The sequence below is a fragment of the Nansenia antarctica genome (assembly GCF_963989245.1).
Source record: "Nansenia antarctica genome assembly, chromosome: 2".
In the NCBI taxonomy this organism is placed as follows: domain Eukaryota; kingdom Metazoa; phylum Chordata; class Actinopteri; order Argentiniformes; family Microstomatidae; genus Nansenia; species Nansenia antarctica.
In genome coordinates this window covers 27,249,094-27,266,287 of record NC_137675.1, presented here as the reverse complement: position 1 = coordinate 27,266,287, position 17,194 = coordinate 27,249,094, and the positions used below count along the sequence as shown (strand labels likewise).

At 40.8% G+C, this 17,194-nt stretch overlaps 2 protein-coding genes across 2 annotated transcripts; both read right to left on the bottom strand.

Moving 5' to 3' along the window:
• Positions 1-5,532: 5,532 nt before the first annotated feature.
• On the bottom strand, positions 5,533-8,341 carry LOC308150036 (chromobox protein homolog 3-like; the record flags this gene model as incomplete). The annotated part of the gene is made up of 4 exons (XM_080522906.1): positions 5,533-5,659; positions 7,424-7,518; positions 7,945-8,110; positions 8,211-8,341. 4 exons carry the CDS (start codon positions 8,339-8,341, stop codon positions 5,533-5,535), a joined length of 519 nt encoding a protein of 172 aa, XP_080379032.1.
• A 2,678-nt stretch (positions 8,342-11,019) lies between these two features.
• LOC308150034 (chromobox protein homolog 3-like) lies at positions 11,020-13,874 on the bottom strand (the record flags this gene model as incomplete). Its single annotated transcript, XM_080522904.1, has 4 exons — positions 11,020-11,146; positions 12,911-13,005; positions 13,436-13,601; positions 13,702-13,874. 4 exons carry the CDS (start codon positions 13,872-13,874, stop codon positions 11,020-11,022), a joined length of 561 nt encoding a protein of 186 aa, XP_080379030.1.
• Positions 13,875-17,194: the final 3,320 nt, after the last annotated feature.

Genomic DNA, 17,194 nt, shown 5'->3' with positions numbered 1-17,194 from the left:
ATATATATACAGTATATATAAGTATATATATGTTGTTGATATGGGGCCAAAACTAGTTAAAGAAATAAACGGCACTGGAAAGAGATTTGCTGAGGAGGACTGTGGAGAGAGAATCACTGACTCAATATCGATGGGAACTATAGGAAAAAATAAAAATATTTTACTGATATACTGATATGGTAAACAAATGTATGAACAAACCTTCAACAGATAAACACCTCTTCACCAATTACAGACCGGTATCCTTATTATAACAGTTAGAGTTAGGGTTAGGGTTAGAGAAACTATATGATGAAAGACTGGCCAATTTCATTGAAAAACATCAACTACTAATGGATAGTCAGTATGGTTTTAGAACAGCTAGATCTACTGCCATGGCATTAATGGAGCTAGTAGAAGCAAATAACAACTTGTACAGAGAGAAAGAAATATGCATTGGGCATATTCATTGACCTTAAAAAAGCATTCGACACAATAGATCATGAGATTCTACTTTAAAAAAAAAAAGGACAGGTATGGTGTCAGAGGGGTCGCACTTGAATGGCTTAAAAGCTATATTAGTAATAGACAGCAATTTGTTCAAATAGGCCAGAACAAATCAAGGTGCTTAAATATTACCTGTGGTGCCCACAGGGGTCGAATTGGTTGTCTTGGCAGATGACAGAAATATGTTATGTTATGGGGAAGATCTGCAGCAGCTTTTAAAGGTGGCAAAGAAGGAATTGTACAAATTAAAATGCTGGGTTGAGACAAACAAGCTATCATTAAATCTGAATAAAGCCAAATTCATGCAATTTGGAAATTGCAATATAAATACAGAGCTCCATCTGGAAATTGAAAATGTCAAAATCAATAGAGTATATGAAATCAAGTTTTTGGGTGTTTTAAATAGACCACAAACTCTGCTGGAAACCACATATAAAATATCTGTGCTCAAAGATTGCGAAAAGCTTGGGAATTCTGGGTAAAATTAAATACATCTTAAATCAGAAATCACTATACACTCTTTATTGCACACTCATTGTACCCTATCTGTCATATTGTGTTGAAGTTTGGGGAAATACATATAAAACCAACCTAGAAAAGATATGCACATTGCAAAAAGAGCTATAAGGATTGTACTTCATAGAGATCATACCAATTATATACAAATAACAGAAAGTCAAACTGAGTGTAAATGTAGTGTAAATTCAGAGCTGCACGATTCATGTTTAAAGTAACACAAAATAAGGTCCCTGGCAACTTACAAAAAATGTTTTGTTCATGAGCAGAGATGGGGGTTGTAGTCTAGGAGGGAAATTGTGGAGAACAGCCTGTTGTCCGTGCAGCGCTCAGGGGCAGGTGCATCTCAGTTTGTGGGGTGTCCATTTTGAATGGCCTTGATGTAACAATGAAAACAAGTAATACTATTGAGTGGTTTGGAGGGATATAGGTTGGAGGAGTTTGAGAATGACGTGAACTGGTATTTTTGTGGATATTTGGTTCCTGGTTAGCTATAGTGGATAGCCATATTATTATAGATATTGATAGATAATCTATTGCGTAATGGTATGATATTGTGGGGAAGGGGCAGGACCATGGGTTTTGTTTCTTTCTGTCTTTTATCGAACAGGACAATTGCCGACTGTTGCTTCCATGTCGAGGAAGATATATTTTATTTCAATTTATATCTTATTTTATTTGTATTTGTATTTATTTTTTGGGGTTTGTTTTTGTTGTTTTTTGTTGTTGAAGATTTGTGTGTTTTTGTGGTTGAAATGTTCGAGATAAATGGAGAAGCAAATCAAATTAAAATGTTTGGTACAACTGGGTTATAGCCACAATTATTTATACAATTTATTAATTAATTATTAAATTAACTGGGTTCACTACACAATATCCACCATTTATAAGGTAACATGTTTAGTCTGCTTGAAACAACCTAGAGAGAGTACACTGTTTCTCCCCCTACAAGCCTGATAATTGTTCAAATTCTCCAGTAGGGATGGGACGAGGGGGAGAACATGCTGCCATGATATATGAGGGACATCACCCTTTACACTTAGAAAAAGCCTACGACTGCTTCACAGGACGGGAAAGGGGGGCGACGTGGGACGCCTTAATGCTACGCACTTCTGCAATATGTTCATGAGTGCATGGTCAAGACAGGGAAACATTTGTGAACAGGACTTTACTTGCGCATGTTGGCGGGGGGGGGTTCAAGGATACCAAACAAGGGCTGTGTTTATGCCTCTGTTTTTATACTTGTTAATCATCTTATTTTTTGTGATTTTTTTAGTCCTTTTGGTGTGCTGCACATTTTCATTTCCTTTTCGGCGGTGTTCCATGGGTAGGCTCCTTTAACTGTTATACATCTTTGTTTTGCATTTGTTTTAATCTTTGTTTTCATAAATATACATATTCCTCTGAGTTCGTAATTAGTCTGTCTAACTTGGAACAGTCTCTGGATAAAGTCTGAAAGCATCTTATATATATTTTTTACTTTGTAGAATTACTTGTGCCATTTTGAAGTCCACCAATTCTTTAAATTTGAGATCATAGGGGTTTATGAATAATTTGTTAGTTGGGTCTTGATAGGCAGCTCTGTTTATTTACGGTAATAGCATTCTACTTACTATTTTACTCCCAATTTCATTGGTAAAAATGTTTCTATTAAAGGAGCACTGTTAATTGTTATTCTAGTCGGTTTTAAGATTGTAGGAAATACACATATACTGTACATTGTGTCCATGATGTCTGTAACATTTTTTTTTTTGTGTTCATTTGGGTTCAACAAATCTATATTTAAGTCCCCTCATACAAAGACCGTCTTTCTGTCATTTAGTTTATCATACATATCAACCATCATATCTTTGAATGTGTCAAGACAGGATCCTGGAGTTCTATATACACAGCGTATTATTATGGTCTTAGATTTCTCCATATTTTATTTCCACAGTGACACAATCCATAATGTTTTCTTTTGAATTGTTCCTCTGTGTAGTGTGTCACAGTTGCAGACGGTTATTATTGCTGTAGAAGTGGTTCGCTGTTATTATTGTTGTAGAAGTGGTCGATGTTGTTCTCAATGTCATACATTTTGTCCTCTGTAAAGTCAAAGGTTTTCAAAGTTCAACTCTTCATAGTTTTTAGGTGCAGCTGGATTATAATTCACACAGTCCAGTGATCCCATTTCTCCAAACTCATCATCATTTATATCGTTTAGTGGAAATGAATAATCCTTGTCCATTCCCATTTTGACAGTCATTGTCTGTTCAAGTATTTCCACTCAGACTTGAGTCATTGTCTGTTCAGGTATTTCACAAGTCATTATTTGTTCTCTCACCATAATCCCTTTGGAGGTTTCAGGAGATCCATTGGGCCTAATCATCACTTTACAGTTTCTTGTCCAAATGCCTTGCAATTTGTTTTGCTTCCTTAGAATGCGTTAGAAATTTCGGTAAACCTGTAGTAGACATGTTTGGAAAGGTGGGGGCTCACCCCATAGATATCTGCTTTTAGATTAGAGGCACCGCTGAAGGGACACTCGAAAGCCGACACAGACGAAGAAAAAGGAAATTATGCTGCAGATGCAGCCGCTAAATCAGGAGGGGGTGGCTGTGATGCAGGAGGTAGAGCCGCCCTCTAATGATCGCAAGGTTGGCAGATCGGCGGTTCGAGCCCCGGCAGGCCACATGTCAGAGTGTCCTTGGGCAAGACACTGAACCCCGAATTGCTCCCAGGGCCGGCGCCTTGTATGGCAGCTTGCCACCATTGGTGTGTGAATGTGTGTGTTGGTGAATGAGAAGCCATTGAAGCGCTTTTGGATAAAGGCGGTATGTAAGCGCAGTCCATTGATATGTCCCCAGAGAACATCAGCTGGTCTCAATCCAGCTAGACAAACCTAAATGCTCTGTACAGACTATAGATGACATACAGGGGGCCGCCTCCCCCCAAGAAAGTTCAGTGTGGGTAACAAGGGGGGTGACGCAAAGCTGGTTGTGGAGAGCGCATGACGGAAGAATAGTGGCCCGTGCAGGTCTAATGAATGTTATTGGTGCTGAGGCACATGATCCCACTCATGGGTCGGTGCGAGACACTTGGGCGCTGATAATGAGAAATTTGGAAGATGGTGATGAGGATGTTTACAAGAGGTGTATGCAAACGCTGGAGTTAACAATGTTATTGGAGAGTGGTTCGAATCTGTTTTTGGTAAATGGAAAAATCTGGCTATGTCTATGCTCTCTGCCCTCCTCATCTCTGCCACAGTGCTGATCCTGTTTGGCTGCTGCATTGTCCCTTGCATTAGAGGCCTGGCACAGCGACTGATTACTACGGCCCTAACCAAGGTTGATGCTGGAACACAGATGCACTTACAAATGCTTATTGCTGAGCAGCAGCAGTCACTGTTGGGGGGTGAGGAGATCATGGATCATGATACAGGAGTTGAAGATATGTTGTAATTATGGAGGTTTGTGAAGGAATGGTGTAAATAAAGGCATTTGCGGTCTACGACCCATCTCACCTTTCTGGCTACAAATTCTCTGTAATGGTCATAATTTTGTTTTAATGACCAAAGGGGGGATTTGTTGGGAATTTGTATTAAAATCACTAGAAGTGATAAATCATGTACTATGTGCTCATTTAAATAATATGTGAATGCGGTCAGTTGAGAACAATAGGAAGGTCACGCAAAGCCAAAAGAGAGGTTCTGTTTTTGAGCGACAAGAAGAAGACAAGCTCCTGACTAAAAGAACGTTTTATGATTCAAACTGCCTGTGAATTACTTATTTTTACCTATGTGCTAACAACCATTGTATACCTGCTGTTATGATATTCTATTTTCTGTACTGATTTTATACTTTCATAACTAATGATTAATGATAAGTCTATTCTTCTATACTATACTTTAACTTGTAAATCGAATCCTAACTCATATTACTGTGCAACTTCAAATGTTTTCACAAGCTACTGATAAGAACTCAACTCACTGCTCTGCTCACAAAGTATGATATCACCATGGGAACGAGACGCTAGCAGGACACTCAAGCTGATAACATACAGTGCACTTTCGCACCCACACAGGAGGAATTGAAGGCCAATGCTAACGAGCAGCTGCAACGGATTTTGTACGGACAAGTGGAAAACTACTAGATAGGGGGGGGGGGAGGCACCACCCAGCCCAAATGTTAAATCAAATGTATAAACACTATGTACCAAGGAAAAAGGGGAGTCTTGTCTGGTGGAGCTCTTGCAGTTAACTTGTTGATGGCTAGCTGAGACGGGCCTGCAGAGGTGAAACTAGATGAGACCACTTTTCCATGGAAATGAACTATTATTGCTTGCTGATGTGCTTGAATAAATATTATCTTAATGAACAGTTCAGTAGTGGTGCCTAATATTTGATTGGATCATATCATCTTAAGAAGTGATATCAAGGACGTCTCGTTGAGATTAAACGAACTCGCTTGTAAAGTGACGACTCAATTAAATCGATACTGGAGAAGTTGATCACCTTACAACAGCAGTGGAGGGAGGAGACCGTAACAGGTGCTACTGTGACTCATCCTCAGGACAGGGGAACCAGGTGAGCCTCTCCTCATAGAAGGCTATGACCACCTGAGGACAGCGAGTGTTTGCCTCACGGGCCGGAACCAGATCAGCCTCGTCTGAGCTCTTCCTGTAGAGCAGAGGGAGAAAAAGAATAGCTCAGGACTCATACTAATTATAGACCTTTAGTAGCAAGTTTGATAAACTTCCATCATGTCAGTCATGCTCTCATTTCCATGGCAACCCAAACCTTACAAACTAGCAAGGACAGAAGCGTATTTATTTAAGACATTTCTGAAAATGTCCCTAATAAAAAGGCAGATTCACATAAGTGTAAACAAAAGTTGGAAGTGCATTATGAAAAGTACGGTAGTAAGGAGGACTTCAAAAGGCAGGGATGTATTATAGACCTTTTCTTTATAACAAGCACAACCATTTTTCCATGTCGCATTTTCCCCCTTCGATGGCATGAAGCTATAGCTATGGCACTTCTTGAACCAAAACACGCAATCTAATCCGAACAGTTGTTATTATGCCATATTATTGATGGGTTATATCATGTAGCTGACTAATAACATGGACAGCGGCTGTTTCTCCAGCGTTCCTGTCATATCGGATTTTAGAACTCCATAAAAATAAATCTGCGCTCTGTGTCTAATGTTATCTATCTGACGTTACATGTTTTGTGCATGATAGTGGTGCATTTTAACATTTCATGTCGCATTTCCCCCCTTTGATGGCATATGACGCTATTGCACTTATTAAACTAAAACTGCGCTCCGTGTCTACTAACGTTATCTACCTAATGTTACATATTTTACGGCTGATTTGGGCATGATAGTCATGCATTTTGACATATTTCCATGTCGTATTTCCCCCCTTTGATGGCATATGACACCCGAATTTAACTTAAGCCACGAAGTTGTTGCACGGTTGTCCTATATCAGTGCAGACTGGCACGGTAGGAGCACAGTTGATAGCCTACAGAGCACTGTTATTCTGTCATGGTCTGATAATGAAGCATTGTTATTTGTTATTTGATGACTTGATTTGACGTGTTTGATCGATTGATAGTGTAAAACTTAAATTGTGAATGAATCACTAACGTCAATGTTTTTCTATGACACTACTGATGACCCATCAGGGTCTTGAAGGGTTGTCCCATTTAATTGGGAAAGATTTCAACCACTACCTACGCCTTGTGGCTCTGTTCAGAGGCCTTGGCTCCAAAGTGAGCAGCACTCCAAAACGAGCCGTAGGGAAGGGAATCGGGAATGGGCCTTAAAAGCCGTCCTAAAACCCCCTAGCAGCCATAACTCTCCCCTGACCCCCATCTAAGACCCTTTTTCAGTTAGGGAAAAACCCAGCAGAAAGTCAAAATGTTTTATTATCAAACTTACACCTCTGGTTTTATCAACCCACCACCATCTGCCAATGTTATTTTACTAAATTAATCAAATCAATCAATAAGAATAACCGGTTACATTTCTAGTCAACGGTTAATCTAAATGGTAAATGGACTGACTTAAAGCGCCTTATTCCATAGCGCTTTACAATGGCCTCTCATTCACCCATTCATACACCAATGGTGGCAAGCTACCATGCAAGGTGCTGACCTGCTCATTGGGAGCAATTTGGGGTTCAGTGTCTTGCCCATGACACCTCGACATGTAGCCAGCCGGGGTTCGAACCAACGATCTGCCGACCTTGCGATCATTAGACGTAATCTAATAACTGTTAATCATGAACACCCCCAATTTCAAGTATTGCCATGTAGAGTTGGGTTCCAAACAAAGTTGGGTTCCAAAGTGACTACAAAAAGCAATACGAGTGAACGTGTGATTTGAGTGGGGACAACAAGTACGAGGTCGGCATTTGTGCATGTGAGACTCACCATTTCATCAGGAACCTCAGTTCACCACTGCCGTCTGTTGCGCCGATGATCCTCTCTGGGTCAAGGTTCCTGGCAAAGCCCCGTGGCTTTTCACTCTGAAACAGACAACACAATAAATAAATTACCATTTACCACAACACAGATCAGCTCTCTGGGAACCTGCATACTTTACCTTTTTATGTGAACTGTAAGTAGGCTACACCTTGTGCAAACCAGGTCACATGAACCAGCAATGGCTCATAACGCAGGATCCCCATCTCCCGTTTGTGTAGCAGGATACTAGACTGTTGCAGGGCCTTACACCCAATTAATGTACCCCCCCCCCCCCCCCGCCCTCAGGGTGGACACCGAGACCCCATTTAAACCTTGCATTAAAACATTGTGTATCCAGATACTGTCCATATTGTGATTGTGTCTACATGAAAGGACAGGTGTAAATGGAAAAGGCTATCTAAGTGGGTACAATCATTGCATGCACATACACTTGATAACCTCAGCTGCAGATCAGTCAGCACACCCACCGTATCCTTCTTCTTCTTGGCTTTGTTGTCCTCAGTCTCTGGCTCCTCAGTGGAGGACTTCCTTTTGTTATCAGGCTTCTCCACTACATTCTTCTGGGATTCAAGGAACGCTGAAATCAGCTCCGGACAGTCAAGGTTTTCCGCAGGCTCCCATGTGTTATCCGTCCTGAAATATATTTTTAAAAAAAGATCACCAAGCCAATAATTCACATTTAATTCTACAAACATAGCCCCATACCAGGGAAGCACTTCCAGGTTGTACTCACTCTGGAAATCCTTTCCATTTCAGAAAGTATTCAACCTTCCCATTGACGATACGTCGGTCCATTATCTTCTCTACAACAAACTCCTCCAAAGGTGGCTCCTGCTTCATGTCCTTCTTCCCCTTTTCCGTCATGTAGCACTCCATATGTACAATGCTCCGCCAGCGCATATAGTGTCGTCACAAATGAGTCCACCGTCTCGCATTCTCCCTGCTTGCGCATGTTAAATTTGGCACGCTCGTAGATAACGTTCTTCTTGACTACGAAGAAACCCTGTAATCCATCGCGCACCCCTTGGTAAGTACGTCTTAGAGCATCAGTCAGATTTAGTCCACGTAAAATATCATCCGCCTCATCTCCCATACAATATATTAGCGTGTTGACTTGATTCTCTTCAGTGCTAACCGTCAGGTTACTTGCCAGACGAAATCTTTCAAACCTGCGTATCCATTTGGCCCACTCTTGCGGCTTTGAAAAGTGGAAGGACTCCGGAGGCTGGATGCTGAACGTAGCACTTGAAACTGGCGCCGCTCTCTGGACTGCAGCTGCTCCCGCGTTAGCATTATCAACCATCTTTTCTTCCTCCCTTCTCACCGTCACGAGCTCAAATGACACTGTCGGCCGACCTAACTCTTAACACTCACTTACAGGACTGCTGACACCATGTCGTGTTATTCTATTACAAATACGCGTGAGTCCTTCTGTATTTAAATGTAAGTGTCTTTATTGTAACTCGCTCCGTGAGCTCTGTCAATACCAGTCTCTCCCTGTCTTGTTGTCCCCCGCCCACCTGACCTGATGTCACAACGGTGGCCTGTACAGAATTACAATAATACCACATAATGGACTAACTAGCCAAGCTATGGGTGGCTAGCGACACCGTGTGCAAATACAATACCAATTGGTATTATTAAAGGGGAGGAATAATCAACAAGAAAAGCATTTCCGAACTTTTTTTGAGGGGTTTATATACACAGAGAGAGAGAGAGAGAGAGAGAGAGAGAGAGAGAGAGAGAGAGAGAGAGAGAGCACTAGCCAAGAGGATGTTGAAGTAGATTTATTTTAACCATCTGAAAGCATTATTAAAAACACTTATTTCCAATGCTAATGTCTATACTTGTTTTGTATTTGAGGGTATATTCATGCATTCAGACACTTGGACCCGATGGATCCAGATGTTTTTTTAGTGCCTTTGTTATTTAGTTATGACAGCAGGTGTGATCACTCAACTTGGAGAAAACAGGACACTTCGCATGAAGTCATTTCAGAATTTTTGGGCACCCTGAGACAATAACATACTCAATAACATACGTACAGTGCCTTCGGAAAGTATTCAGACCACTTCACTTTTTCCACATTTTGTTGTTATAGACATCACCTGGTATGACTAAATGACTCCTATGCAAATCAGACACTATAAAAGCAAAAATATGAATTCCAAAAATACCTGAACTATTATCCTTGCATTAAGATGGACTCAATTCAACTTAGAGATATTTGTTGATCGTCATAGCGAAGGGTCTGAACACTTATGTACATGAGGTATTTCTGTATTTTAAAACATGTTTTCACTGTGTCCTTCTGGGGTATTGTGTGTGGATTGATGGCAAATAATTGTTTAATTCAATCCATTTTAAATTGACTCTATAACACAACAAAATGTGTAAAAAGTGAAGGCGTCTGCATACTTTCCAAAGGCACGGCATATAACATACTTTGATTTAAATATTACTTTGCAAGAATCCTTTGGTAATATACCTAAAGCCCCTAGAAGACATGTAGTTACTACAAAATTAGCTAAGGAATTTCTAAAAGGACATTTTGGTGCTTAATGGAATAAGAAGCTAAGTGCCCCATTTACTCCCATTCCATCTCTGAATTGAGCGATCACCCTTCACTAGATACAGCTAAATAAAAGGTAAGCACTCAAATCTGGGGTCAGTCATCAACATGGGAGATGCATATAAAACAAATGTCAAGCCAAATAGTGACCCTTTCCTTTGATGGTAAAATACCGTAAAATCAAAAGGTGACATTCCGTACTTTTGCTAAAACCTAAATTGCTAGAGTAGGCCATGATCAGACCAAAATGTACTTTTTAGAGGAACTTTCCAAAGACAAACAGAGGGCACTTTATTATGTCATGCTCCTTTCCTGACATGGGACTCCTGAGCCAACAGGTAATCCACTTGTTGACTGTTGGCACTGATCAGCAGAAAGTCTTCCTTCATATGAAAGGTGGCAAAAGAAGCGTTGCAGTATGTAGTCACCAATGTAACTAGAGAGGTCAGGGTCCATGTCACTTTCATAGTGAAAACACACAAGAGACCAGACAGAGAGGGTAAAATGAAGCATATAAACCTTTATTTTAAACATATTTTAGTCCGGAGGCAGGAACAGGGCCACGGGGACATTTGTCAGGTGGGGTGTGTCACTAACCCGGCTCAGAGTAAGTGACAAAATAGGGAGACAAGTCGAGGGTAAAGGTAAATTATTCTTTTATTAACAACTAAAGACTATAAATAATGAAGAAATGTGATGTGATAGTCAGTTTATCAGTTGTGTAGGGTGTGGGTGAGTGATCTGTAATGTGGAATGTTGTAAGGTGTAAACTAAAGAACAAAAGGTTTGCCACTAACAAAGGAGTAAAACAAAGGATATCCTGTATGGAGAGAGAGAGAGAGAGACTGATCCCCCACGCACACCCTAAATAGGCACAGGTGTGCTACATCAGCCAATCAGGCCTCCTCTCCCCACTGCCATCCTGCAACACAATCAGACCAAGACAGCAGGGAGGAGACCGTAACAGGTGCTACTGTGACTCATCCTCAGGACAGGGGAACCAGGTGAGCCTCTCCTCATAGAAGGCTATGACCACCTGAGGACAGCGAGTGTTTGCCTCACGGGCCGGAACCAGATCAGCCTCGTCTGAGCTCTTCCTGTAGAGCAGAGGGAGAAAAAGAATAGCTCAGGACTCATACTAATTATAGACCTTTAGTAGCAAGTTTGATAAACTTCCATCATGTCAGTCATGCTCTCATTTCCATGGCAACCCAAACCTTACAAACTAGCAAGGACAGAAGCGTATTTATTTAAGACATTTCTGAAAATGTCCCTAATAAAAAGGCAGATTCACATAAGTGTAAACAAAAGTTGGAAGTGCATTATGAAAAGTACGGTAGTAAGGAGGACTTCAAAAGGCAGGGATGTATTATAGACCTTTTCTTTATAACAAGCACAACCATTTTTCCATGTCGCATTTTCCCCCTTCGATGGCATGAAGCTATAGCTATGGCACTTCTTGAACCAAAACACGCAATCTAATCCGAACAGTTGTTATTATGCCATATTATTGATGGGTTATATCATGTAGCTGACTAATAACATGGACAGCGGCTGTTTCTCCAGCGTTCCTGTCATATCGGATTTTAGAACTCCATAAAAATAAATCTGCGCTCTGTGTCTAATGTTATCTATCTGACGTTACATGTTTTGTGCATGATAGTGGTGCATTTTAACATTTCATGTCGCATTTCCCCCCTTTGATGGCATATGACGCTATTGCACTTATTAAACTAAAACTGCGCTCCGTGTCTACTAACGTTATCTACCTAATGTTACATATTTTACGGCTGATTTGGGCATGATAGTCATGCATTTTGACATATTTCCATGTCGTATTTCCCCCCTTTGATGGCATATGACACCCGAATTTAACTTAAGCCACGAAGTTGTTGCACGGTTGTCCTATATCAGTGCAGACTGGCACGGTAGGAGCACAGTTGATAGCCTACAGAGCACTGTTATTCTGTCATGGTCTGATAATGAAGCATTGTTATTTGTTATTTGATGACTTGATTTGACGTGTTTGATCGATTGATAGTGTAAAACTTAAATTGTGAATGAATCACTAACGTCAATGTTTTTCTATGACACTACTGATGACCCATCAGGGTCTTGAAGGGTTGTCCCATTTAATTGGGAAAGATTTCAACCACTACCTACGCCTTGTGGCTCTGTTCAGAGGCCTTGGCTCCAAAGTGAGCAGCACTCCAAAACGAGCCGTAGGGAAGGGAATCGGGAATGGGCCTTAAAAGCCGTCCTAAAACCCCCTAGCAGCCATAACTCTCCCCTGACCCCCATCTAAGACCCTTTTTCAGTTAGGGAAAAACCCAGCAGAAAGTCAAAATGTTTTATTATCAAACTTACACCTCTGGTTTTATCAACCCACCACCATCTGCCAATGTTATTTTACTAAATTAATCAAATCAATCAATAAGAATAACCGGTTACATTTCTAGTCAACGGTTAATCTAAATGGTAAATGGACTGACTTAAAGCGCCTTATTCCATAGCGCTTTACAATGGCCTCTCATTCACCCATTCATACACCAATGGTGGCAAGCTACCATGCAAGGTGCTGACCTGCTCATTGGGAGCAATTTGGGGTTCAGTGTCTTGCCCATGACACCTCGACATGTAGCCAGCCGGGGTTCGAACCAACGATCTGCCGACCTTGCGATCATTAGACGTAATCTAATAACTGTTAATCATGAACACCCCCAATTTCAAGTATTGCCATGTAGAGTTGGGTTCCAAACAAAGTTGGGTTCCAAAGTGACTACAAAAAGCAATACGAGTGAACGTGTGATTTGAGTGGGGACAACAAGTACGAGGTCGGCATTTGTGCATGTGAGACTCACCATTTCATCAGGAACCTCAGTTCACCACTGCCGTCTGTTGCGCCGATGATCCTCTCTGGGTCAAGGTTCCTGGCAAAGCCCCGTGGCTTTTCACTCTGAAACAGACAACACAATAAATAAATTACCATTTACCACAACACAGATCAGCTCTCTGGGAACCTGCATACTTTACCTTTTTATGTGAACTGTAAGTAGGCTACACCTTGTGCAAACCAGGTCACATGAACCAGCAATGGCTCATAACGCAGGATCCCCATCTCCCGTTTGTGTAGCAGGATACTAGACTGTTGCAGGGCCTTACACCCAATTAATGTACCCCCCCCCCCCCCCCCCCCGCCCTCAGGGTGGACACCGAGACCCCATTTAAACCTTGCATTAAAACATTGTGTATCCAGATACTGTCCATATTGTGATTGTGTCTACATGAAAGGACAGGTGTAAATGGAAAAGGCTATCTAAGTGGGTACAATCATTGCATGCACATACACTTGATAACCTCAGCTGCAGATCAGTCAGCACACCCACCGTATCCTTCTTCTTCTTGGCTTTGTTGTCCTCAGTCTCTGGCTCCTCAGTGGAGGACTTCCTTTTGTTATCAGGCTTCTCCACTACATTCTTCTGGGATTCAAGGAACGCTGAAATCAGCTCCGGACAGTCAAGGTTTTCCGCAGGCTCCCATGTGTTATCCGTCCTGAAATATATTTTTAAAAAAAGATCACCAAGCCAATAATTCACATTTAATTCTACAAACATAGCCCCATACCAGGGAAGCACTTCCAGGTTGTACTCACTCTGGAAATCCTTTCCATTTCAGAAAGTATTCAACCTTCCCATTGACGATACGTCGGTCCATTATCTTCTCTACAACAAACTCCTCCAAAGGTGGCTCCTGCTTCATGTCCTTCTTCCCCTTTCCATTCCCCGTCTTATCCATGTTAGGCTGCAAAGCAAGAGGGGATTTCATATTTTGAAAGAGATGTTCATGTACTTCTACTATGTAATATGTTTGTGGTTGCGAATAGTAACCATTGCACTCTGCTCTGAGGTGTTTGTATAAGGTGTATATGTGATACACTCATGTTCTAATGCTCTAAAATACATACCGTATTCCTTTCACCCTATATGTGTTTTTCTTGTATTTCTTATATATACACTTCTTGGATTTTTTTTTTTACCACGAACGGGCAAGGAACCATGTATGGTAACTTCACTGACCTTGATTTTGACAATGAAAAATAATATTAAAAAATAAATAAATAATGTATGTCTTATGTCCCCCAATAACACTCTAGGGTTGAAATGTAGAATGTCAAAGTATTTCAATGAGTGCCCTATAAAGGGTTAACAGGGTATATACAGGAATCTTGAGGTTAATTTGAAAGTGACAGTTGGATCTAAGTGACAGTTGGATCTAAGTGACAGTTGGATCTAAGTGACAGTTGGATCTAAGTGACAGTTGACACTAGAACAGCCGTGTCTATTCAGGGTATATACAGGAATCTTGAGGTTAATTTCAATACCTTTCTTTTTAAAGACCGTGTCAATATTTTTCCAGACCTCACTGCCACTAGGGGGAGCTGTAACCGTTGACATCAGTGACACCTTTAACTTAACAGTTTTAGTTTGCAATAGACTAGACCACTATCATACAACACAATGTCCGGTTCATCTTTGTTTTTTTAATAAAACTAATAAATTCACGAACTTTTACTAAATGTTTTTAGGACTCAAACTCTTTGGACAGAGTCTAATTCAGAAAAATACCTACAGAATTCAAGACCTCATAAAATCGTGATAAGACTTTTTAATACTTATTAAGGGTCTTGATTTTCCCAAAATTGATTTATCAACTTTTAATACTTTTCAAGACACTTTTCTAGCCGGGTCTTTTGCAGCTAGCTAGCTAGCTCGTTAGCTCAACACGTCACACTGTCCTGCCTGGCTCTGTTCATCTTTGCATTATTATCAAACCGATTCACCAAACTGCCCTAAACCTCACGTAACATTAGCACGTCGAACGAATCGTCATTATTGGCTGTAAATATTGAAATATTGAAAACGAAAAGCCGGTTCATTCTCTACAGGCTGTTCTCTCACACGTGAGAGCAGGCGAGTCGGTGGTTTGCGTGGTCCCTGTGAGGGCAGCGGGGAAACGCTGTGGAGGAAGTCACGAGCGGTGGGGTTAAACTGGAGGGGGAACCGAGCGAAACTGCCTTAAACCGTCCGTCTGTCGTTTTTATTTTATTTTTATCTCGCCTCAAACTACGCTTTTTCTCCACTGTCTTCTTTCATTAGTTTGATGCGACTTTGAGTCTGGCACATCAAAAACCTAATCACCATTATGGCCTCTGACTAACAATTCAAAATAGGCGAGTCAATATATGGTTTAACCCCAAAAAAATTGATACAAAAGGTTTTTCAATGGATTCTGGTAGTATTGGGCGTGCTAAATAACATACTAAAAATCGACCAAAATCGACCCCTCCGAAAGCCCATTTCCAAGATGGCGTCCCAGATGGCGCCGGGGCGATTAAAATGGCTATATCTCAAATTAAGAAAATGGTGCAAAGGATTTCTCAACTGATTCTGGTACCTCTGGGCATGCTCACTAACATACTAAAAATCTAGGAAAATACACCTTCCAGAAAGGCTTAATTTTCAAGATGGCGTCCAAAATTGCGGCCGGCCAAGCTTAAAATGGCTATATATATGTCAATAGAAAAATTATATAAATGATTTTGTCATTTGATTCTGGTACCCCAAGTACCCCTAGACATACTTAGGAACATACTAAAGTTTTAGGGAAATACACCTTCCGAAGAGGCTTAATTTTCAAAATGGTGTCCAAAATACCATAGTGGTGTGTCGGGTAGTGGTGGTCTAGTGGATAGTGTGTTGGACTTCCGATCGGAAGGTTGTGAGTTCAAATCCCGCCTGAAACCACTCCACTACTAGTGTGCCCTTGAGTAAGGCACTTAGCCCTCAGTTACTCCAGGGGGACTGTCCCTGTAATTCGTAATTGTAAGTCGCTTTGGATAAAAGCGTCTGCTAAATGGCAAAAATTAAAAATTAAAAAATTAAAATGACGACTGGGAGCTTAGAATGCCTGTATCTCAAATGGGAAAAAAATTCTAAAGGATTTATAAACGGATTCTGGCACCTCTATACATTAATAACGAGCAAAATATCTAGCTAAATATATCTGCTAGGAATGCATCATTTGCATCATCAAAATGGCTGCCTGTAGCTTATTTTGGCTAAAATTAAAATTGGTTATTATATTCAACCTAGAAAGCTGGCTTTGGTGTTGAACACAAAATAAATGACCCACTTATTGTGGTCTTTAGGCCTACTCATCATCATCTTCAGGATCCTCTGGGAGAAACTTGTTATGTTGATTGTCACATTCATGAAGTTGACATGGTCCACAGACAGTAGTACAAGGTAGTCCATATTTTCTGCATGAGCAGTGAAGTGTCTTGCAGGCAGTGGTACAGTTACAATGAATGACCTTCAAGAGACTGTCTGGAGCAGCATTCATTGTTGACATGAGTGGGACAAATCTATTGTCCTGCAGGTTCCAGCCCCAGTCTAGAGCATCTATACCAGGGGTCACCAACTACATTTGTCCAAGGGCCAGAATTTTTCAAAGCATACACTGTGGGGGCCGGACTTATATTTATTTAGGCATAATTAGCATATTATTGTTTAATATTTTCACTTTCTTTCAAAATGTATGTTATTAATGGCTTATTATCAGTGTTAACAGACTCCTGACACCTATACTGCAGCCAGCCACCAGGGGGCGATGAAGATATTTTGGCTTCACTTTGTTATTACACATTGTAATCATTTTCAGTTATTAATCATGCAAAATGTCACTCTCAAACAACCTGAAGTGTAAAATTCATGTGGAAAACTGCAGCTTTAATGAGGAATGGACTGACAAGTACGCATTCATCTTGCCAACATTTAGTAAAGCAAAACCTGTATGCCTCATCTGCACTGAAACGGTAGCTGTTGAAAAACGATACAATCTTCGCCGTTACAATGATACAAGGCATGCAGCTTTCAGAGAATCATACCTTGAGAAGTCATACCCTGAGACCCGTCACAGAACAATTGCAAGCTTAAAAGCTGGATATGGACACAGTGGAATTATTAGCAGAACGTTATCTGAACGAGAGGGCAACTGGTGCATCTCTCCGGGCTGTCTGGGTTCTACAATCATAACAAGCCATTTACCTCATTAATGTTTTGACTGAGAAGTTAGTTGTTATTTAA